This window comes from Rhinocladiella mackenziei, assembly GCF_000835555.1.
Source record: "Rhinocladiella mackenziei CBS 650.93 unplaced genomic scaffold supercont1.10, whole genome shotgun sequence".
In the NCBI taxonomy this organism is placed as follows: Eukaryota; Fungi; Ascomycota; class Eurotiomycetes; order Chaetothyriales; family Herpotrichiellaceae; genus Rhinocladiella; species Rhinocladiella mackenziei.
Window position 1 is genome coordinate 313542 of NW_013550595.1, and position 23692 is coordinate 337233.

The 23692-nt window shown below is 50.4% G+C and overlaps 8 protein-coding genes across 8 annotated transcripts; 1 reads left to right on the forward strand and 7 right to left on the reverse strand.

Moving 5' to 3' along the window:
- Nucleotides 1-322: 322 nt before the first annotated feature.
- On the reverse strand, nucleotides 323-1947 carry Z518_10802 (uncharacterized protein; the record flags this gene model as incomplete). Its single annotated transcript, XM_013411633.1, has 3 exons — nucleotides 323-584; nucleotides 637-1856; nucleotides 1909-1947. The coding sequence occupies 3 exons, from the start codon at nucleotides 1945-1947 to the stop codon at nucleotides 323-325; spliced, it is 1521 nt and encodes a 506-aa protein (XP_013267087.1).
- Nucleotides 1948-2324: 377 nt separating this feature from the next.
- Z518_10803 (uncharacterized protein) lies at nucleotides 2325-3367 on the reverse strand (the record flags this gene model as incomplete). Its single annotated transcript, XM_013411634.1, has 3 exons — nucleotides 2325-2930; nucleotides 3027-3174; nucleotides 3249-3367. 3 exons carry the CDS (start codon nucleotides 3365-3367, stop codon nucleotides 2325-2327), a joined length of 873 nt encoding a protein of 290 aa, XP_013267088.1.
- A 1413-nt stretch (nucleotides 3368-4780) lies between these two features.
- On the forward strand, nucleotides 4781-8623 carry Z518_10804 (uncharacterized protein; the record flags this gene model as incomplete). The annotated part of the gene is made up of 1 exon (XM_013411635.1): nucleotides 4781-8623. The coding sequence occupies one exon, from the start codon at nucleotides 4781-4783 to the stop codon at nucleotides 8621-8623; it is 3843 nt and encodes a 1280-aa protein (XP_013267089.1).
- Nucleotides 8624-9329: 706 nt separating this feature from the next.
- Z518_10805 (uncharacterized protein) lies at nucleotides 9330-10937 on the reverse strand (the record flags this gene model as incomplete). Its single annotated transcript, XM_013411636.1, has 1 exon — nucleotides 9330-10937. The coding sequence occupies one exon, from the start codon at nucleotides 10935-10937 to the stop codon at nucleotides 9330-9332; it is 1608 nt and encodes a 535-aa protein (XP_013267090.1).
- A 496-nt stretch (nucleotides 10938-11433) lies between these two features.
- Z518_10806 (uncharacterized protein) lies at nucleotides 11434-13782 on the reverse strand (the record flags this gene model as incomplete). The annotated part of the gene is made up of 4 exons (XM_013411637.1): nucleotides 11434-11949; nucleotides 11997-12534; nucleotides 12582-13586; nucleotides 13610-13782. The coding sequence occupies 4 exons, from the start codon at nucleotides 13780-13782 to the stop codon at nucleotides 11434-11436; spliced, it is 2232 nt and encodes a 743-aa protein (XP_013267091.1).
- Nucleotides 13783-14865: 1083 nt separating this feature from the next.
- Nucleotides 14866-15964, reverse strand: Z518_10807 (uncharacterized protein; the record flags this gene model as incomplete). The annotated part of the gene is made up of 4 exons (XM_013411638.1): nucleotides 14866-15192; nucleotides 15252-15582; nucleotides 15655-15823; nucleotides 15880-15964. 4 exons carry the CDS (start codon nucleotides 15962-15964, stop codon nucleotides 14866-14868), a joined length of 912 nt encoding a protein of 303 aa, XP_013267092.1.
- Nucleotides 15965-20252: 4288 nt separating this feature from the next.
- Nucleotides 20253-21634, reverse strand: Z518_10808 (uncharacterized protein; the record flags this gene model as incomplete). The annotated part of the gene is made up of 2 exons (XM_013411639.1): nucleotides 20253-21599; nucleotides 21629-21634. 2 exons carry the CDS (start codon nucleotides 21632-21634, stop codon nucleotides 20253-20255), a joined length of 1353 nt encoding a protein of 450 aa, XP_013267093.1.
- Nucleotides 21635-22036: 402 nt separating this feature from the next.
- Z518_10809 (uncharacterized protein) lies at nucleotides 22037-23572 on the reverse strand (the record flags this gene model as incomplete). Its single annotated transcript, XM_013411640.1, has 1 exon — nucleotides 22037-23572. The coding sequence occupies one exon, from the start codon at nucleotides 23570-23572 to the stop codon at nucleotides 22037-22039; it is 1536 nt and encodes a 511-aa protein (XP_013267094.1).
- Between the last annotated feature and the right edge of the window lie 120 nt (nucleotides 23573-23692).

The following is a 23692-nucleotide window of genomic DNA, read 5'->3' on the forward strand; positions in this document are numbered from 1 at the left end:
GAAGTTCAAGAGTGGAATTATCTCCATTGCTTTTCATCCCCCATCTCTTCAGGGTCAGGGCAATGCCGTCGGACCAGATCGCCATTCATAGGGGTGCCTCTTGCACACACAGATCCGCCGCCAGCGTTTGTCGTCCAGGTCTCGGCGGGCTGTGAGACGACCGAGAGGAGATGATGACGCGTCAACGTTCAATGATCATCACGGCTGTTCGTTATTAATGGTCGGCCTGTGAAGGGAACAGACAAGGGCTCCTGTTGAGTGGGAGATGTAAGTAGCATGCTCGTTCCGCAAATTATCGGCCGCCAGGTAGAATCCGTCGGGCTCACGGTTTCCTGCCGACAAGATTCTCCCACCAATTTTGCTGCTTCTTTGGGGGATCTCTCTTCGGCTGGTTCATTTGCCAGGCATATGCACTAGCGCATCCCACTACAATGCCAACCAGATGATCGAGATAACCTATTTTGTGCAGCGCTCTGAAATTACCGATGACTTGCATCAGGGTTATACCGGCCAGAAGGGAACTCCCTCGGAATGAGAATGATTCGGCCAAGTCGGGAGGCAGAAAGAAAAGAGCGTATTTGTCACTGTGGCGGCTCGGTTAGCTCCTGCGGTTTGGTACAGCGTTGGATGTCATACTCAGCGTGAAGAGTCAAATAGGCCGCAAGGGTCCCATAAACACATCCACTCGCTCCCAATGTGCTCGTCGTCAGCAAGCGCTGAATGGCGAAGCGGGCCAGACCAGTAAAACCTGCAATCAACCCTGATGAGAGATAGATTGCCATAAAGGTCCCCCGGCCTACTTCCTCATGGAGAGGAAGGCCGAAAAGGATTAAAGGTCCCATGTTCAGGAGAAAATGGGTGAATTTTTGATGGCTGAAGAGACTGCCGAGCATGCTGAACGCATAGGGATATCCCGGAACGATGATGAAGTACTTGTTTAGAGGCCGCCACAGAGGGGGAATCCGCCAAGCACCGAATATAGCAAAATTGAGTAAGACCAGAGTGCCAACGGTCGCGAAGGACATGGAAACATCGGGGAACAATCGTTCAGACTGTTTCGGTCTCTCCCAGTACTGGGCAAAGAGGTAGCCGCCACCGCAGAGCAAGGCCACGAAGATAAATGATGGAAAAAGTCGTTGGCTTATCGTCATCTCCGCAATCTCCGGTGATTCAAGCGCCAGTTTCGACGTGGCTCGATTCCGTGCCTTGAGAACCCATCTCTCCACGGAATTCGGGGGTCGAACCTCCTTTGCCGACTGAAGTCCGTGCTCGGGTCGTTGTGCAATTGCTTTGGTCTGTTCCGATTTGAGTCGTGCTATTTGCTCCTCGATCTGCGCATCCAATTCCTCCTCTTCCTTCGCCGCCCTGGCCATGTTCTCTTCTCGAATTTTCTCCAATTCACTAACACCCCAGACATCACCTTCTTTGTCGCTTAGTTTGGCCTCGTAGTGTCCACTCTGAGGTCCTCTATAAAGTCCCAGATCTTGCCCTCTTTGAATCAGATCCGCAGGGTTGTCTCTTTCCAGCTCATGCTCTTCTCGATCAATGCGGGCCATAATGGCAGCATCTTCGTCAATTGGATACGTCTGTCGCAGCCAGTGCAGGCCGTCATCGAAAGCATAGGGATATTTATGTAGCTGTGATTGCACATCGTCCGGAAGCGGAAGATCCAAAGTGCCATCGTGGCGACGTCCGTGGAGGACTCGGAGAAGTCGATTGGCGAAGGATGTAGGAGGGGCTTGTGATCCAAATATGTTCAGGACTTCTCTTCTGCTGAGCTCGACGTCTCGAAATTTCAATCCTTTCTCTGGTTTCTTGTCCGAACCGTACGGCTTGAGTTTCTGGGCGATGCAAGACTGGCGAAAGCGGTAGGAACTTGATTGTGTGAAATTACGTTGCGGGGCTGACAGCCGTGATGACTGGAGGTGTGAGAATACTGAACGGCATATCGAGACGGAGTCGGGATGGACGGGCGGCGGGTTAGGGAAGGGGGGCCACGGTATTGCTCCGCGAGAGCGTTGGCATGTCGATGCCTGCAAGCACTTTCTTGCTATGCGCAATGCTACCGTTCCCGCATTGATCATGGCCTTTTGCGACCTAAAGTCGCGTTCCTCTCATCGCTCGCACGGATCGAGGTTGGTAGATTGGAAGAAATCCCAGAAACCAAGAGACATTTGGAGAAGCCGCGAAGCCACGTGACACTGATTGTGCGACCTCACGCATTCAAGTATAATTGATCATATTCCGCTCTTACTATTCTTCTCATGCTACAAATAATGGCCGCAAAGAACTCAACGGATTTCCAGCGCTGGGACATCTCGCATTCACTCGTAGAACTTCTCCCCCATATACTTCGCCGCAACGTCTTTGTCGTGTCCAAATATCAATTTGGCATTGAACAATCTCTGTAGCCGTTGGATCATTTTCAAACTCTTGATCCAGGCGTTGTGATCCCGAGCCAACCATCCGTGCGGGTGACTCAACTCGTAATTCTCCGCGATGTGGAACTGATCCGTCGTCCAGATCCACGTCCCGCTCTTCTCGAGATTGACCTGCATCACACAAAGCCCGGGTGTGTGCCCTGGGCTATGGTGCAGCGTGACTCCCTGGTAGAGGTCGAGATGATCCTCGCTAAAGGTGTTCCATTTCAGACGTTCCAGGTTCATGTAACCAGGAAGGTAAACGCCGAGGTCGGCCTGTGTGCCAACCGCCCAGCATGCATGCTTGAATTCCTCCTCGTGGACGTAGATAGGTACCCCCGTATCCATGAAGTGCTCCAGTCCTCCGGCGTGATCCAAATGGAGATGTCCAATCACGACCGCTTTCACGTCTTTAATGTCATTGCCCGTGGTTTTGATTGCGTTGGGCAGTTTTTGCTGATCACTATAGCCGGTCCGTGGGAAGACATCTGTAAGCGGAGCCGGCCAGGCCTGCATGTGTTACATGATGAATATCAATTCTCCCTGATGATCTTTTTCGACCACATAATGACGGTGCGTCAGTCATTCCAGAAGGGGAAGACTTACAACTTGCAAATCCTCTGCACAGCCCGTCTCAAAGAGGATACATCCAAAGCCCGGATACTCGATCAACGCAGCCAGAATGATTAGTTCGCGACGCTTGTTCTCGGGATTTTTATTGCTCAGAGAGCTCGTGTTCGAGCCTCGGAGTAGCCTATGTTGTTGGTGAGTTCAATTGTATGCTCCCCGGCATGGAACGGTGACAGTCCAAATAAACAGGAGGCGTACCATCCCTCATCGGCTTCCAACGTCCCGAGGTCCAGAAAATGCATCTTGGTGCCTGGAGGACATGTGAAGGCTGGCACTTGAGCCTGGGCAAGAAGGTGTGCCGTGTTCGATGATGCCATGATTCTGATGTGCGGGTGTATCGGTCCGTAGAGATATGAGATGGCTGTCGATATTAGTCTGTCGGGCAACGTTCAGGATCTTTTTCCCGCGTAGTGTGATCGCAGACTTGACCGAAGAAGGAATTTTTGTTTCTGCAAAGTCCTCCCTTTCAGTGGAGAGCTATAGCCTGGGGAAGAGGCCAGCTTGAGGAGGGGGTAAATTCAATAACATACCTTGATCAATTCGGCCCTCGGGCCCGGATCACCGTTCGACCGCTTATTGGCATCCACTACGGATGAAGACTACGTCTGGCTCCATACCACACTGCGGGACACCAAAACCCCCTTCTTGACGAACTCTGGAGAAAACTCTGAGGGGATCCCCGCGGTTCGGATACAGATCCCGCAGGCGTCACGTTGGCGGTCAGGCGCCTCGAGCGTATATGATGAAGGGTAGATACGACTAGATGCGGGGAAAAGCATGATCATGAGAGAACCTTGGGAATCAGCTTCATTGGTTTAGGAAAGTGATGAAGATTGGCGGGGCACAGAAAATTCCTGGAGACTGAGGAAGTTTGCCTCTATGCTTGTGAGTGAGTCTGCCCCGGTAACCGCTGAAGCGAGACCCTATTATTAGTAGCATCTTCTCAAGGAACATGATTTCTATCAGACAAGATTAGGCTCAGAACTGCAGATGCCCATGTCACATCCTTGGTGCTCTGTCTCGTTGTGTAACACTGAAGTTTCCGGCAGCTCTATACTTTCCGTTCCCGTAATGTCACGTAGACCTGCTTTCACCCTGTTGTTGATACAGATCCCTTCACGGTCCTGTGACAAAGAAGGCTGGGAATTAGAGCAGCAGGGGAAAATACCCAATCAGGTAACATCGTTTGACGGCTGCCCACGGCTGTTTAGCGAGCCGGCGAACCCTCGCAAGCAGCCATAAAACATCTCTAAAAGTATCCCTACCTGCCTAAACAGGGCCTTGTCTGGGTCCTGACAAGAATTATTCCATCCCATCCATCAAACCATGGTTTCTATCTCATCCATCAAGCCCTACTAGTATCTCCTAGCAGCCCACAAGGTTCACTAAACCCTATAGAAACAACTGGCTGTCTTAAATGTTCCACTACGAAGTGTTCACGATGACGTCTTCTCCGATCAGCGGTATCATTGGCCACAAAGAAATTTCATCCTCAACAGAATGCAGCAGCTTCAATCTTCCCTCTGACTGCATCGATCACGGATGAGGAATTTTGTATCGATTCGCTCAGATCTGTCAACAACCGATGAACATCACACCCGGCTGACCAGGGTGCATTTTCAAGGGGTGGCCTGGCATACTTTTCGGGCGTATGTTGACCAATATCAAACCCGACTATCCCATCTCCGAATTCCCCCACTACACTTCACCAACGTTCCAAAAATCCGAAAATGCCTGTTATCGACATTAAGAAGGATTTATCTGCACTCTTTTCCCAACAGGTCCAGGCCACACCCGATGCGGTGGCTTTGGAGGACGAGAGAACGACATATATTTATGCCGAGCTGGATGAAAAGGTCGCCGCTCTTGCCCACCGTCTCCGTGAGTCTGGAGTCGGTCGAGACCGTCTGGTAGGAGTGCTCCTCCCTCGCAGCGCCGACTATGTGATTGCCTGTCTGGCCGCCCTTCGTGCTGGAGGAGCATTTCTTGTTCTCGAACTTGCATATCCTCCCGAACTTCTCGCCGACGTCATCGACGACGCCAGGCCCGCTGTCGTGGTCACATACCGAGCAGAGGTCGGGAAGATCAAAGCAGGCATCCCGCTTATCACACTCGACGATCCGGCTTCAGACGTTGACGGCCACGCGAGCGAGCCTTCTCCATTACCTGCTGACGATGATCTGGATCGACTGGCCTTTGTTTCTTACTCATCGGGGACTACCGGTCGTCCTAAAGGGATCGCCAACCCACACCGGGCACCAGTTCTTTCTTACAACCTGAGATTCGGGGTTCGCGATCTTCAGCAAGGAGACCGTGTCGCGTGCAATGTCTTTTTCATTTGGGAAATCCTGCGGCCACTTTTGCGAGGTGCCACCGTGGTTGCCGTACCAGATGAAGCCAGCTATGACCCTGTTGCACTGGTGGACTTACTCGCATCCAAGCACATCACCGAAACTCTCATGACACCTACTCTTTTGGCTGCGGTTCTGTCTCGCCATCCAAGAATCGGAACTCGTCTCCCGGAACTTCGCACCTTGTGGCTCAATGGCGAAGTCGTCACCACTGACTTGGCCCGTCGAGCCCTCAAAGCTCTTCCAAATACATGCTTGCTCAACTGCTACAGTGCCTGTGAAACCCACGAGATTGCGTGTGGTGATATCGGGGATATGCTTGACACCGAGGCACCATACTGTCCGGTTGGCCCGCCTATGGATCCCAAACACACTTATATTCTTGACGAGAGTGGCAAGAAGGTTGAACCGGGAGCTAGTGGAGAGCTTTTTGTGGGCGGATCAATGCTCGCTCGTGAGTACATCAACCGTCCGGAGACGACGGCCAAAGCCTTTACGCCGGATCCCTTTGATCCGACCCCAGGTGCTCGCATGTACAGGACTGGAGATCTGGCACGAATGCTTCCTTCCGGACTCCTCGAGATCACCGGTCGCGTGGGATCCATGATCAAGCTCCGAGGTTATTCGGTCGTCCCTGGAAAAGTCGAAAATACCATTGTTAAACATCTGGCCGTGAGTCATTGCGCCGTAGTTGCTCGTGGTGAAGGCCTAGAACGACAACTGGTTGCTTACGTTGTCCGGGAAAAGGAGAATTCCACCGATCGACCGACCGTGGAAATCGATGAGTCAGGATACAGTCCAGCCGCACGTCGCAAACTCTCACCTTATTTGGCCCATTACATGATTCCGGCTCTGTGGGTGGAACTTGACGAGCTGCCAACTCATGCCGTCTCGGGCAAGGCCGATCCGAAACGTCTTCCTCCCCCTCCGAGCTCGAAATCTGCCGCTCCCCATATCATTGCCAATGGGCAGAAGATTGAGCAGGATCCGATTGGTATCCAAGCCATTGCTGAAATTTGGGCCGCCACCCTCAAGACATTTCCTGGTAATATTACACCCGCGCACAACTTTTTCGATCTCGGTGGCCACTCCTTGTCACTTGCAGACCTTGCTGCGCGACTTTCGCGGAATTTTGGCGTTCGCATTCCCCTCGCCCGTCTCGTCGACCCTGCCACTCTCAGTGGCCATCTGGAAACTGTTCGTGCGGTCAGAGACGGACATACTGCAGCGGTGCAAGCCGATCTCCCTGCCGTCTTGCGTGCGGATTCCACCCTCGATGAGGAAATCAAACCCTCCGGTGCCACGATATATCCAGTCAGCAAAGCAAACACAGTCTTCTTGACCGGCGCCACCGGCTTTTTGGGTGCCTTCCTCCTCAACGACTTGTTGGACAGTACTTCGGCTAAAATCGTGTGTCTTGTGCGTTTCAATGACCCGTCGGAAGAGGATCGGCCAGCGGGGATAGCAAGGCTTCGCAGGAATCTCCTCGACTTAGGGCTGTGGAACGACTCGATCATGGAGCGCGTTGAAATTCTCCCAGGCAATCTATCTCGAAAACACCTTGGTCTTTCACCAGAGGCTTTTGAAGAGCTTGCTGAACGTGTCGACGTCATCGTTCACGCCGGTGCCAGTGTCAACCTGGTGTATCCCTATGCCGGGCTGCGAAACGCCAATGTAGGGGGCACGAGAGAAATTCTACGCCTGGCATGTCGCGGTAACGCGACGGTACAGTACATATCTACCAACGGGGTGTTACCGCCATCTCAGGAAGGCTGGCCGGAGACCACGATGCTGGGCGTAGAAGACGTCCCCGAGAAGCTGCGTGATGGTTATGGCCAGACCAAGTGGGTCGCTGAGCAGCTTGTACTCGAAGCTGGTCGACGTGGACTGCCGGTGAAGATCCTCCGAGCAGGCACCATCAGTGGGCACAGCACCACTGGTGCAGGCAACGCTTGGGACCTCTTGTCCGCATTGATTGTGGAGTCGATACACCTGGGGTACGCTCCTGACGTGGAAGGCTGGCGTGCCGAGATGACCCCAGTCGACTTCGTGAGCAAATCTATCATCCATCTCTCCAATCAGACTCATGCCAAACAAACTATCTTTCACCTCGGCGATCCAGACCCTGTCAATACTCGACAGGTTTTCGATGATCTGGGTCAACTCGGATATCCGACGAAGCGACTCGGCTGGGATGAATGGGAGGCCATGTGGACGAAGAAAAGAGGCCACCTCAGCGGCGGAGACGGCCAATTTACGGTTGATATCCTTCGCAGCGGCATGCCGACCGTCGACTTTCTACGAGGCATCGTCGTGCTCAACAATGCCGCCACCAGACCATTCCGTGCCATTGTCGAGCGGCCTAAAGTTGACAAGGTATTACTCGAAACCTACACCCGCCATTGGTTTGCACGAGGATGGCTACCTCATCCTCCCTCGCGCCTAAATTCTCTCGGGGGATCGGCGCAATCCATCCGCAGAGGTCCATTAAGCGGACGTGTGGCCGTCGTAACAGGGGCATCTTCGGGCATCGGTGCTGCAGTTGCTGCTGCTCTGGCAAGAGAAGGCTGCCATGTCGCTCTCGCCGCTCGACGCATCGGAACTCTCGAAGCAGTCAAAAAAAGACTCGCCGTCCGTGAAGGCAAAGTCATCGTTCGCCAAACTGACGTGACCGATCAGAAACAAGTGGAAGCCCTTATCCGCGCAGCCAGCGCTGAACTCGGTCCAGTCGACATTCTCGTCTCCTGCGCTGGGGTGATGTACTATACTCTGATGGCGAACGCACAAACCGAAGAGTGGAACCGCACCGTCGACGTCAACTGCAAGGGTCTCCTGCACTGCCTCTCTTCAACGATTCCCTCCATGCTCTCGCGCGGCACCGGGCACATCGTCGCCATCTCCTCCGACGCCGGGCGCAAAGTCTTTCCCGGCCTCAGCGTCTACTCGGCAAGCAAGTTCTTCGTCGAAGCCACATTGCAAACCCTACGTCTCGAGACCGCTGGCAGGGGTCTGCGCGTCACAAGCGTGCAGCCTGGGAACACGGCCACGGACCTGCTAGGCATGTCTACGGATGCCGAAGCCATCAAGAAATATGGCGAGCCTTCAGGTGCGCAGATTCTAGATCCTGAAGATGTCGCGGCGTCGATTATCTATGCGCTTAAACAACCCGCGCATGTTGCCGTGAATGAAGTCTTGATTGAGCCTCGCGACGAGCCGATTTGATTGGACTTACCCTAATGATTTCTCAAGCTTCTGGGAAGTTCAGCCCCGCTTCAACCATCCAAGAAAGTCGTCCATTTGCAAGATAAGGTGCTGAGCAGAGATATCAATCCACGACGAGACCACATTTTATTTTTTTAACTTTTCCTCTGTTACTCCTGGTACTCCTTACTTAATTCACCTGCACGAGTTACGTACCTTTTTTCCCTTCCCTTCTTACCTTCGTACAAGAATGAAATGAACGTTTCATTTGAACATTCTTCTATTACAGTACCCAAAGATCCTCTTTGGGGTAAATTTCTCGGACATTCGCCGTCAATAAGGCCGGACAGGACACGATGGACGTCACGTACACCATGATCTGGACACAGATTCGTCTGACAGACACTTAATCCAGGAGGGCATGGAGAGGTGGCACTGAAGCACTTGAGGTGTGCTGTCGCTGCCAGACAATGAAACACGTGCACGTACCTATGAAATGGGACCGGGTGAAACGCAAAAGGTTGAATTTTCAGGTACTTATGAGAGTACTACTTTGGATGCTACATATCCACAATGAAACATGACCCTTTAAATTTCAAATCATTGTTGAAACGGACTTCTTACCGTCTAGATGATTGAGAACGTTCACGTGGAAAAAGTAAATGTAGACATCCATCTCCATCATCACCCACCCCCTGACGTCATACGAAATCAGCAGTCTCCCAAATCATACCTTGTCATTAATCAACTTGGGCAAAGGTGGATGGACAGGCTCATCACCGATCTCCGCCATTTTGTCCTCTAGCATCCTCGTCATGCGTCGAACAACATCCGCATATTTCGGGTCATGGTAACAGTTGAACAATTCAAGAGGATCTTCCTCACAGTCAAAGAGTTCCCATTCCTTTTCTTCGCCACCTGGCCTGGTCCCCTCGATCTTAAAGTCCTCATTATACCAATAAATCAACTTATACCGCTGGTCGCGCACGCCGTAGTGCGCATATGCTTCGTGAATGATATCGCGATGCATCCAGCACCGGTGATACGCGACTTGTTGCCAATCCGACGGCGTTTGACCGCGTAGTAAAGATCGAAAACTGACCCCTTGCATGTATGTAGGCTGTCTGAGGCCCGCGAAATCGAGCCATGTCGGTGCAAGGTCCACGTTGCAAATGATGTCATCGCACACGGAGCCCGGGGCTATCTCCTTGGGGTATCGAATCAAGAATGGCATTTGAAAGCTCTCCTCGTACATGAAGTGCTTGTCAAACCAGCCGTGCTCGCCGAGAAAGAATCCTTGGTCTGAAGTATAGATGACCATCGTATCGTCAGTTAGGCCTTGTTGATCCAGCCAGTCGAGCATGCGGCCCACATTGTCATCGATGCTCTGAATAGTTCGTAGATATCTTTGCATATACCGTTGAAACTTAAATTCTGTCAATTCGGCTTTACTTTTGAACATGAAGATATTTCCGTCCTCCTTATCAACCAACTTGAGTTTTGAAACGTCCTCGGGAGCTGGAATCTTCCGATCTTGCCACCACCAGGCATTGATCATCTTTTGGCCAACTCTTTGACCGCCATCGGGTTGTGCAAGACCTAAATCTTGATAGGTGAGGTCTTCTTCGACACGCATTTTGGCGACTTTCGCAGCTCGTGCGCGATTTTTGTAGTCATCTGTAAACGTGTCTGGGAGCCGAATGGGATCTTTGTAGAGATCTTTGTGTTTCTCGTCGCACTGCCATGGTCGGTGTGGAGCTTTGTGGTGACACATTAAAAAGAATGGCTTCTGTGAATCTCGCTTTCGCATCCATTCGATGCTTTTATCTGTGATGATGTTCGTGGCATAGCCCATTTCAGTTTTGATGCCCGAGGGCTCTATGAATTCGGGGTCATGATATTCGCCTTGGCCAGGGACGACAGACCGATAATCAAATCCGGTCGGTTCGTGGGCTTCTCCATCACCCATGTGCCACTTGCCAATCATGGCTGTTTGGTAGCCTCCTGTTCGTAAATGTTTGGCGACGTTGGGAATGTGCTTGTTAATCTTACTATCCAGCGTCATGACTCCATTGACGTGATTGTGTGTACCGGTAAGAATGGCAGCTCTTGAAGGGGTGCAAATAGAGTTGGTCACATAACAATGGTTAAATTTCATTCCTTCCTTGGCCAGGCGATCGATATTTGGAGTGTGATTAATTCCAGCACCGTAGCAACTGATCGACTTCGAGGCATGATCATCTGCCATGATGAAGACGATGTTTGGTCGAGACTCCATTGCTGAGAAAGCATCCGAGGATTCCAGATGAAACTGCTCCAGATGATCATTCAACATGTTGAATCCACGTTGTGGTAAATTTGGAGAAAAGGAAGATTCACAACTCTCCCGAAACACAGAAGTGTGATGTGAGAGGGAATATGAATGGGTTTCTTACTCGAAAATGCTTGCTCGCGGAACTCTTGACATAAGGGAGCATTCGCGTCGTTGAAAGAAGGCAATTCCTTAGATGGATGAGAACAAGAAGAGCACATCCGTATTCTGGCATCGAGTTCAAACTTGACCCTCTACGGGACTCGGTTGGATGTTCGGATGTCGGTTGTACAATCGGTAGTCGGGGGTTTTTTTCTAGTCCACCCGGCTGAGATAATTCTGTACAACACAAGATGCTTTTGCAGAGACGGGGGTCCAGGGAAGGTCTCATTTCTCGGTGCGGCAGTCCGGCTAGCTGTACGAATTCGCTGATATCGTATGCTCTAGTCGGGGGGCCTGTCTTAGCGTCGAGGAGCCGACCAACATATCTTCGACAAACAAAGATGATAAGTTGACAAGACTAAAAGTAGTCGCCATCCATATCTTGGGAAAATCCATATGCTTCTAGAGTTTCTGACCAGCCCATCCAAGGATTGAATGCGAAACGCATTCCATCCATCCATTGATCGGACTCCGATTCTTCATTGCGGGTGGATTCACCCCTGTTGTTCTCCTCGGTGATCCTTGGTCCTTGGTTTAGTGCATTCTGAGAGCTTTCAAGTATGCCGACAGGAGTAATGTTCCGACGAGCGGGTGGTTCTATCAACATATTCCGTACACTGGAGACCTTTTGTCGGGCTTTTGCAGGGGACCGGTGTACATGAGTATGAGCGGGACTGGTGACTTCATTGCTGTCGTCGACAAAATCGGCCCTTCGAACCAAGCTATGAATAGCCAATCTCTGTCGGGCCCTAGCTTCATCACGGATTTTCGAGTCGTCATCTCCCATGCCATCTTCGCGCGGTGACACCAACAGTGTGTTGTTCGAGGTGACCTTCGATGAATGCTGGGCAATCAACATTTCCATTTCTTTCTTCTGCAAACAAATCAGGTTTAGGTACCATCGGAGCGTCACATACTTACCATAGGTTCTACCACCGGAGAGGTCGCGAAGAATCGATTCATTATGTTCTGGCATACACGAACTTGCTCCAATGCAGCCGTTTTACTCAACCTTTGCGGGAGCCTATCGGTTTGAGAAGTGAAGAGAATGATTCGAGTGCTGTGATATGCGCAGATAGCAGTATCGGAGTCAATGGTTTGAGCAGTACAATGCTTTGAGAACTCGGCGATTATTTGGACAATTGTCAGCGCATGTTGTAGACACAAAGACTGCATTCTCAAGATTTCCCTATTGTCAATTCCCTCCAGTGTGGAAGCCGGTGCTGCCTCTCGATATCCGGTTAAGAAGATTCGATATAGGTCACAATGAGAGAGGTGCCAAGACTGGTGGAGCATCAGGTGTCGGGCTTGTTTTTTGGAATGCAAGAATATAGTCGGGGAGTATTTGTCTATTTCGGCAATGCTTCGGTACAGATGTTCGAGTTCGGCTTCAAATTGTCGTACAGCACGCATGAGCTCGGAAACTTGCATGGGAGAAGACGCCACACGTCGCGTGAGTCTGTAGTGATCAGTGTATGTTGCAAAAACGGACGGGTCACCAAATACCTCATGATATCTCGTCTAATGGCAACCAACCGTACACAGGCAGCGTAGGTCCCAAGTCCTTCAATGGTATTGAAAGAAACGGCGCGAAGAGGCGCCGTCTCGACAGGAACATCGTCTTCAAATTCTGTCTCCGGACACGGAAGCTGGAGGTAAATGATATCAGGCGAACAATATTCGTACTCGCGCAATCCAATGGAGAAGTGGCTATCGAGAACGAAGCATGACCACATAAGTCGTCGACGAACTTCTTGCGCCAGAAATCGGAGTTCTGGACGTTCGTAATTGAGGCGAAGGGCCACGGCAAATCGTCCAGCAAGGGCGGCGAGCATGAAAGCCCTGGAGAATTGACCCGCTTCAACCCGCCATCGCACCACCAGCATAAGCGCTTGAAGTCGTGATATTGAGGGAGTCTCAAGCGTCTCCATGATGAATTCTTCGGCTTTGCCGGCCCATTTGGCGCTTAGCTCTGAGCTGTATTGCTCAAACTTGATGCGCTGAGTAGTGGTGGCACATATCGCTAAGGTCAAGCAGGGCTCTATGGTCCCATCGATAAACCGTTGGATCACCGAATCTTTGTGGACGAAGGCGTACCAAGGAAGCTGGTACACATGTAGAAAATACGCCTCAATCAGGACAATCACTTCATTGGGGCCCGGTAAAAAGTTGTCGGACTCATGAGGACCGGACGCCGAAGAAACTTGCACTCCATTTGTCGGTGATTCTGGGCGGTGGTCTTGTTCTGGTGCATTCCGCTGTCGATACTCTCGGGTCGGTCTTTTTGGCACGGGATACGAGCATGGGCGATTTCTTCGAAGGCAGTTTCCACAAGTGGGGAAATCTCCAGGGCATTTAATCTTTTGGGAACGGCATTCAATGCAAGCTAGGGCACCCCGTCGTCGCTCCAGTTGGACTTGGAAGTCGCTCGAATTCTCGCTAGCACTAGGCCCATCCGCCGATCGTGCAAAGGAGCAATCGAATTTCAAGCGTTCACAATTGCGGCAGAAACTAGGACGTCCATCGCACCGAACCTGGCATGGAAGTCAATTTTGGGGCCGATAAGTTGAAAGGGGGGAGCCTCGCCTTTCGAGCTCTGCATTGCATGCAGGTTCTCTTCGCCTTTCTGACGTTCGAGGTCGTGATGGCCATTTTGTGGGGCAATTTTTGTGGTGGGAGGCATGCGAATCGCCGCAGCAGGTTTCATTGTGTGAATCTCTCGACCTATGTTCAACAAGAATGAATTTCGAATGCCTTCGAATGTTTGCAGCAGATAAGCGAGATCGAACGTTGAAAAACCGCATGTCAGACTTACCTTATGACTGATAAACGGCCTCGACGAGACTAAGGAGCAAAGGATTATCTCGTGAGAGTCATAAAGGATTCACTGAGTACCTCTATTCAGCGCTTTCCTCTTACTACTCTTGAATCATTCAAATGGTTGACAAAATTGCGAAGTTCAAGTGAGGGAGGCGGTGGATGAGAAAAGTAGTCTATGGCTGGCGAGTCTTTGTACTTTACCGTATATGGCGACTAATCATTAACTAGTACGGAGCATTGGCTCGCCATGCGCAGGCGCGGTTAACGACAAACGTCGACACATGCTTGTGCGAAACACCACTTCCATCGGATTTCTTCCTCGCCACTTTCTCTCTGCTGTGAGCTCACTTTCTGAAACGACTAAACTTCAAGTCCGCCATTGCTGCCATCTCCAATTTGTTCTGTCGCTTTGGCACGTCCGACGCATTCGAGAATGGAGCGCAGTGACTTCTAAAACGATGGCACCCAGAGAGGTCGATGCCTTAGATGTTTTCGGTTGTTGAACGTGATGGAAAACACAAATCTCAGATCAGTGGTTAGCTGGTCAACACCACCGCCTCGTGCATTCGGTCTGGAGAGAGAGAGGTTGACTTATCTCTGTTTTCTCTCTGGACCATGCTCGCAGGTATAAGAGGGGGGGAAGTCTGAAGCGTCACAATGCCAAAGAAAGAGAAAGGCTGAGACCAAAATCATGGGTCATTAAGGCACTAGGCATTGATGATTCCGTGACAAGATCTTCAAAGGAAAGCATACAACGAAATAAGTCGAGGAGAACGTCTCAGTTTGATCCTTTACCATTACTGGCTATTTTTCACATGAATCGTGTCCTTCTTCCTCTGCCGCCATTATTCAATCAGCTTTTGTGAACAATTTGAGAGTCACGATGCAGCATTCAAGGCTTCCACGAATGATGTTTCCCGTCATTACTCTGCACAACAACATCACACATCGTCATAACAACTGTGGCTCTCTAAGCCTTGACTTCAATGCCATCCGGCCCACAGGCCGAGATACTGTTGAAATACCAGAGATGGTCCTCAACACTGCTTTCCAGCTGACCTTGGTTGCCTTGTAGGTTGATCACACCGCTGCTAACTTGTACGTCGTTAGCTGTCACCTCAGCGTCTGTGGGTGATGTGATCCAATATTCTGGTGATACATGTGCAAAGCCTAGGAAATAACCCGGAAGTTTTGGAACGATGTCCTGGGCGTGCGTTACGCGATAGTTGCCACCGGATTGAGCAGTGGTAAAATTGGCGAGGACAGCATTGCCGACCATGGGTGAGCCGTATGTGTACTGATTTCGAGTTAATGGAGACATAGAGTGGCCAGGAGTGGAGCAAGTGGTCCACATACTAGGGATACGCTATGACCGGAATCTCTTAATTCCGCGGCAGCCAGAGTTGCTAACGCTCCTCCCAGACTATGGCCCGTGGCCACTATCTGATACGAGGAATAGTTCAACTTTGCACCATCAATGGCGCCTTGAACCTGTGACTTAACACCGTTCCAGGAATCGAGGAATCCAGCATGAGCGGTACAATCTGTGCACAATGACCATGGGACCATAACAAAAGTCAGGTCTGCAATGAAATTTTGGATAGATTGGCTGCCGCGGAAAGAGATGACAATTAGTTGGTTCGTGTGGTCGAGGGCGACGAACCCTGTTGCGTCCGAGAGGCCAACACTGAAAAGAGGGGTGGATTGTCAGTACGAGCGTTTGAAGTCGGGGAAGAATGGTCAGCAGGGGTCTCAGTACTTTTGGAATTCAAGGATTGATTGAGCACCGGCTGCTTGTACCTGGGGGCAATTCCCGGCACTGCAGGTAATAGTTGTGCTGGAGGTCGGAATATTGTTGTCCGGACAATACGCTGCAGCCGAATACTGTTCAAAAAAGGATAGTTGGTTGAGTAAGTCTTGGGACACAGCTGATTCGTAACTTAGTTTGACTTTCCCGCAGGATTGGTTAATTTGTCCACAATACCTCTTCGGCCAAGGGAAAATGGGAGGGCAGTTACGAGAGCAAAGAAGAGTGCAAAAATAACGATGATGCTGGAAGAGAAAGGCATGTTGGAGGAACGAGTGGAAAATCCTGAGAGCAGAGAGCGTAAAAGAATGATCATCCAGCCGGAGGAAGGCGCAGATGCTGGCGGCCGATGGTTCATATGAAGCATTCATTTCCAACTTTTGAGATTCTTCCAGGGATATGGGGATTCTCAAACGGTCAAGGATCCACAGTCTCCCCCACGAAGCTTAAGCGTCATGGCCGGAGCTAATGCACAACTTTGACTTCTTCGTATGTTATAAAGGCGATGGCTTGCGAGGCTGAAGGAATAAGCACAGAATGCAATCTCGACGGTACCAAACAAACATAGTTAGGCTGCAATATTTCAGAAAGGGTCGACCTTGACTTTGACGGAAGCGATATCCACATGCAGTAAATGAGCCGCGGAAATGCCGCGTAATGAGGTCATTTACCTCGGCCAACAAGATACGAGAAATGCCATTGCAAGCATATGATCAAGACGTTGATCGTTTCGATGGTGTGTTGAAAAGGAATACATCCGACGACTCTGCGGCGCGAAATGAAATGAGCTGCGGAGATTTGTCTGGCCAATCAGAGTCACGGAGGAGGTTGGTTCAAGAAACGGGAATCATTCCGTTTTGGGTTAGGACAGGCTCGGCACGATTCGCGTCCGTCTCGTCGCAGTTTTCAATGAGAATCGTGTCTTCGCGAACGTGGACGCGTCAGGCCTCTTCTCCTTCTCTCTTCTCCGATCCATGATCAATATCGAACTGCGAAGCCTCAATGTCAAATGATCTCGACAAATCCAGCGACCGCGCATCAATTTCCCTGCGATATCTTGGCCGGAACATGAGCCAGAGTTGGACCCCTGCCAAGTCATTAGTCTCCCTCGGCCATCAATCCAGAATAGGCTTGACGCCCTACAAACCTGTCTGAAATTGGCCAGAAACTCTGTGTGCGGTTCGCCTTCGAAGTTCAAGAAGAAGAAATGCGTCGTGAAAACAAGAACTCGAGCATTGTAGAGGAGGACACGGTCTGCCTTGTGATGAGCACTGATAAATGCCGAGAACGAGACACGTTGGTAAATCCTCCGAAGTCTTAGTACAGGGTGCCGAGATATCAATCTTGTCGTGGAGATTCTTTTTGCTGAGTTATCGGGCCCATCCACCCAAAGAGGAAGCACTTTGAGACCGATTTCAAGAACTAACATAATGGGGATCGAGAACAAGATATGCGGATACCGACTGCACAGGAGAGATCACCTCTCATCCACCAACAAAGCATGTCCGTCAGGCTTTTTCACCTACTTTTCTGCATTGTCCTACTATATACTGGTTGCATCGGCCTGACGTTTCTTTGCAAATGCTCAAACCACCCCTCACTATCGATTCCTTTCAGGAAGAGCAACCACGTGTTCGAAACATGGAGGCACCAGCGTGTCTAATTATAACCTAGTTTATCTATGCCATTGAGCTGGTCTTCTCGTCTTGGTTACAGGCCCAATGACAAACACAATCCATCCTGCTTTCATTCCCCTTTATATGATGATATTCCTGGGAACCTGCATCGGCATAGGTCTATCCTAGACTGTCGCTAACCAGGCTTTCGATCCATCGCAATGTTCAACGCTGAGCCGACCTCGGCTAGCCCTTTCTTGACCCAACCTTACATTAGCATTACGACTCCTCAATTGTTCGTGCAGAGCCCACATCTTGCAATCACCGTTCCTCACGCTCCCTTCTTCCCTTCGGAGAGATCCTTCTGGGTCCATTTTCAGAGACGACAGGTATAGAGCAGCCGCTAGGATGTCTTTCGCAATCGGTACCGAATTTAAATAACTAAACGGAATTGATTCTTACCTTACCAATGCATTAAGATCTACGGCAGAGGTCACTATGGCACTGGAATATTGTCAACAACGTCGACCAAACCCACCGAATTTGAAATTCTTGATTCAAGAAGCGAATGAGACCCAGCACAAGTTATTGGGTATGAATCCGAAATTGTCACTTGAACCAAGTCGACCTGAATTTTGAGGATCTTATGTCGTACGGCAGCTCTGATCTACGGCGATATGGTATTGTATCCACTTCCAGCTATGATCGGAACCAAACCCAAGCTTGCTGCTCATCTTTGGCTTGCCATGGAGAAGTTTCACACCTTCGAATCAGAAGGACTCACCCGGGACAATGATGGCAATGAGGCTAAGAATTATCATGACCTGATGACATGGATACTAACAATGGGAGAACTGGCCTCCATTTCCACGTCACATGGCCCATCCTTTATTCAACAATTTCGTCAATACGTTAGTCGCACCCCTCACCTTACCATGTGGCCAGCTCTCAATATCCTCATAGCTACATATCTGTGGTGGAACTATGATAGCAAAGTCCCACTCTAAATTTTGCTCTCAATGGCGACGCTTGACCGTGCGTCATGCTCCTTGGGGCTTGCCATTGCCACCCTCACTGTGAGTTGTCATCCTTGAGAAATCACCGAGAGCTTGTGTTGTCGCATTCAATGATTTGATGATGGACTTGACGAATATATCTGGCTGGCTTAGGAATGACGAGTGCCCTACTCCGCATCTCAGCTCTGGAACCTCAACACCAGATTGCTTAACCATCATTTCCTACAGAGCAAGCGGGTAGTGCTTGATCGCCCTCGCAATTCAGATAGGTCACTAATATGCCAGGATAGGCGACCTAGATTAAGGGGGGCTTTGGAGCAATCACCATGTGATGTTTCAATCGTGTTTCTCGGAACTTCTGCTCTTCAGGCGGTAGATCATAATAAAAAACGTGTTCCGGGTTCAGTGGGTTGCAGCTTCCACCTGCCTACGAACATTTTCAGGCCAGGGCCGGATTTCAATCCTACGCAGGTCTTCTTGCCTTATCTTTGGCTTGATGAATGGTGCTAACTCGCCTCCGAGAACAGTGCACAGACGATGTCCCAAGGGTAGGATGAACGCACAGGCGCAAAATAGTCTGATGATTCCACCAGTCTGCCTTCGCTTCATTCTCTCTGCTTTGTCTAAACTGGCAGCAGCTTATGTCCCAGCCACCCTTCCATGCGAATGCATTACCACAATGACATCCTGGCCATGCTCGATCAATAATTCCAACTCTGCCCGTACATGACCAGCGTCGCCGTACAGAGTCTTTGTTGGAGGGTTTATCCCGGTAAACGGCTGTTGTGCACAGATCACAGTATATCCCAGAGACTCGAGTTTTCGCTTGACGGGTTCGATAAGAGAAGGACTGTACCGGGCCTCATGCAGAATATGGATTACGGGCTCGGACGCAGTCTCGACAATCTACTCATCGGGGCTGTGAGATTTCCCTCTCTCAACGACAGATTGTCTCGAATCTCGTTATGTACGACATCACAATTTCCCTTGAAACCGTGGTTATGTCACGAGATCTCGATGAGATTAATCACTGTACATGACCTTGTACAGATCTGGGTCAAATGTTATGTCAACATCCACGAGCATTGACTTCGGCTTCTTCAAAATAGGTAAAACCAACCATCATTGGAGCCTATCCAGGAGACATGTCTTTCGTATAAAATGGAAACAAGGCTCGCAACCTCAGAAAGGACGGAGCGCTTCGTCAGAGATATCTATCCCCAAACCTTGGGCACCCTCACGTCATATCTCACTCACAGTCATGGTCGCACCAACCACACATTATCTATATCTAGTCTACGCTTTGTACGAATCTAGTATTCACAAGCTATGCTTCATGTCATCGACTGGTTGTTGTGCATGACAGCATGAACTTATTCACTCAATTCACTCGGCCCAAGCTCCAGATTAATGTGGATAATGACAATTATCGACCTAGCCGCGCAAAACTTCAGCCTGCTTGGTCGTCTACCAAGGCTAATACTACGACCGCGATCCCAACGTGCTAGCCATCCGATTGTACACCAGACGGAGTAGTCTGAGTGCGTGGATCGACTGTGTCTGCGGCTACGCCAAGAGTAGGAGCAGAAGGAGGAGGAGGAGGATCGGGGGCTCATGGAGTGTTCTCGTTCGGTAAACCTAGTCTCCGCTGTGCCTCCGGCCTCGTCCTCCATTATCGCAATGTAGTCTTCGCCACGTACCCTGCGGCCATCAGATAAAGTGATGGTGACAGGGACATCCTCTATGAACGCGCCATGAGCATTACGGCGCGTGAGATGTTGTGTTTGCGCCTGGTATGCTTCTGCGCTGGAGCTGTGACCGATGCGGTGCGAACGGGTCTCCCGCTCAGCCCAGGCTGGGGTGCGGATTATGATGACGGAGGCAGTGTTGTGCTGTGGCTGTGGCTGTGTTGTAGGAGCTATGCGGGGGTCGTTGGGTTGGGTGCGTGCAGGTTGAGGAGGTAGTTGAGATGGGCCCGGCGGTTGACAATGAATTCTGCCTTCCGGTTGTCTGGGTCTCTCTTTTTGTAGTTCGCCTCTAATTTCTCGGGCCAGGTCAAGAGAGGACCCTCTTTCTCTCCCGCAGACCCTGCCTCTGCGACGAGATTGCGCCCTATTCTCTTCCGTACACCTACAAGTCTCTGATTGTCTTCGTGTTTGTCCTGGTTGGCTGCATAATGGATCCATTCAACCGTGATTTCGGAGCGGAGAGTGAGCGTGACAAGAGTTGGGTGCTGGTGTCGTCGAGGTCCATCGCGCGGACGAATGCTGGGTTCTGGGTAGATGTAGACGGGATCGCTATGGGGGATTTGACTTCGTGGTCGTGGAGACCGGTTGCCGTTGCGGTCACAGCAATGGCCTCGGTGGTGTTGATGTCTGTGTCGATTCTTATGGTCCCAGATAGCCGCATGTCGAGACTGTTGATTGCCTCCACCACGCAGACAGGGTGAAGGCCAGGTCTCGGATTTATCTTGATTTTGTGGAGGTTTTGTTCCTTTATGCAGGGTATTTGCGAGCATTCGCTGATTGTGCTGGATGGCTTCTTGCGAGATATAACCTGAACATAGAGCTGCTATATGACTGCCTCTGTGTTCGGGAGAGTTGGTATAGGCAGTGTCTCTCTTGATAGGTCCTGATTTGGCTTTTGAGCTCAATTTTTGGATTGTGGAGAATCGTTTCTTGTTGATCACCGCTTCCCGAGCAGATGGATGATTCTGTGGTGGAAGGCGTCCCTCTACCTGCTTCACTTTAATCTGGCTTGATGATTCCTGTCTAACTGGGCCAGCTATGGCCGTATTGTCAGGGTCATCATCGACTTCGCCGGCGCCTTCGTTTGTAATTTGGCTTCGAAGACTCTCAATGCTTTCTCCTCGTTGCCGTCCCTTTTTGGAGTACATGGAACAGGGGTGAGGCTTGTGCGTAGCTTTCTTATTCGTCTCGATGAATCGAATGTGTTTTTCTTCGGAGATAGGGTGGACAGACAGGATATCGCTATTTTGATCTCTTTTCTTGCCCAAGCTAATGACTTGGTGCTGATGCCGTGCAGCAAAACGATACTTGAGCAAGGGATCTGGCACGTCCGAGACGGCTATGCCGATATTTCTGCTTTTATCTGCCTGAGAAGACGTCGTGTATGAAGTTGGTTCTGTGTAGGAACCTCCACATTGGAAGCTCAGGTCAATGTTTGACTCTTTGGAGTCGAATTCAAAAACCAAAACTGCCAACGACGCATCGGGGAGGCTCTCCCTATTTCTTATCGGAGGTACCTCGTCAGCTATGGAGTGGCAAGAAGTACCTTCATCCCTGAGGTCGGAGATGTTGGGACGGTGAGGAAATATCCACTGTGAGGATGTCGAGTGTCCAAAGAGCGAAATATAGAGGCCCTATGAGCGGGATTAGGACTAAGAAGCCGATCTGAAAAGAAATATCACAATGCAACGCAGGAGAAGTGGAGCTGTCAGGAGGTGCTGTAGGAGCCTGCTGGTCGGTTGTTGTCTTCTTTGAAGACATAGTTCAGATACACTGTTGTTTTGATGGTCTGATTATGAAGAAAGGGTCGGTGAAATGGTAGAGCTGCGTGAAAAAGGCGAGATTCCTCCACCGACGAGATCACCGAAGTGGCTGAAGACGGATATCGAGGGTAACTCTGTTTCACTCATGCTGTACATTTTTTTGGGTTATTGAACGGCTCTGGTATCTGGGTCTAAACACTGATAGTTTTGAAAACCCCAAGTCCACTTCCGCCTGTCACCATGACAGTGCCGGGCATTTGCGGGTGCCAGTGTAATTCCTTGCCATCTTCAACATGATGAATGAACAGCAACTGTGGAGGCACCTTTTCGGCTCCTTCACCTAATCCTAAGCCAGCCTCTTTACCGTATTCTTCATCATCCAACTCGACTGCAAGGTCCCAAAGAGTTGCCGTATTGTCTGCACAGGCGACAGCAACTACACTGTCATCCGTAGGATGCCACTCAATTGAGGTGATTGGTTTCTTGTGGAAGTGGAAGTCGGCAACGGGGATTGGTCTGAGCTGGGAGCCAGGAGTCGTTCCTGGTTGTGGTTTCCATTGTCGGAGGTCCCAAACTGCCCACTGACCATCATCAGCGCCTGTAGCGAGGAGATGGAATGTCCGCCTGGACCAAGACATCACATTGACATCGGTGTTGCTAACCTTCACGTCGACTGCCGGCTTTCGACTCTTACTTCGAACATCCCACACTTTAACAGTGCCATCGGAGCTTGCAGAAGAAAAGACAAATTTCTCATTCGGCGACCATTGAAGTTCTTCGACTGCATCCGTGTGACCGACAAACGGCCTGGTGTCAGTCACCCAACCGCCACCTTCTGTCCGCTGTGTGCTAAAAATCTGACCGGCATTGTCACCAGACAGAAGTCGACCGTTCGGGTGAGAGGCGGAAGGAGCCCAATCTAGGGCATAGCCTTCCGTCTTGTGCATTCGTAAAGTGCTAAGCGTTTTTGACACATTGGGAGGGACTGTAAAGCCCGGTGTCGAGAGTGATTGGAGGTATGGAGAGACGTCGTGGATGAGAATTTGGCCATTTTCGAGCGAAGTAGCCGTCAATGTCTGTGGTATTGAGGTCATATCGGAAGTGGCAGGTGACGGTTGAAAGGATCGGATTCTGTTGGTTGTGCAAGGAAGCGGTATTGATCTCGACTCGAGAATTGGGTCACACGAAGCCTCGTCATCATCATCATTATCGCTGTCACTTTCGGAATCTGCTTGGCTGCCTCGATCCATTTTAGATAAACTGCTCAATCGAAGAATGTAGAGTTGATTTTCTTTCGCACGTGTTGACTCGGCCTGGGTGCCGGCAACTGCATACAATGTTCTTGGATACTGTTTTCGCTGGTCTCCCAAATTATCTCGTACGACGTCGAAGGACAAACAGGGCCATGTCGTGGACATGACGTGGAGCATCTCATAGGTCGAACGGTCGGGTGTCAAAGACATGCCTGGCTGCAGTATTGACCGTCCCGGTATGAATGTCTGTTCCTTTGTGTCTATTTCCATAGCATCTTGTGCCTGGTCTGCTTCTCTTTCGGCATCTGGTCTTCCATCAACACCAGCCTCCGTCACTTCGTCTTCGGACTCGTATTCATCTTCGAATTCATCCTCAAAGTCAAGTGAGGTTTCACCGTTTGCTCCGGAGTCTGGTCGTTGTCCGGCCTTGAGAGACCCTTGGGTTTCTTGATTGTCAGCTGTTCGTTTGGGCATGATGGCCAGCTGAGAGTTATCTGCATGTGGTATTCTAGGGATTCGACTTTCTTAGCGGCCAGCGCAGTTGGAAAATCTCAAGTTTCCTCCGCACTTTTGCAGCCCAATTTTTTGGGCAGC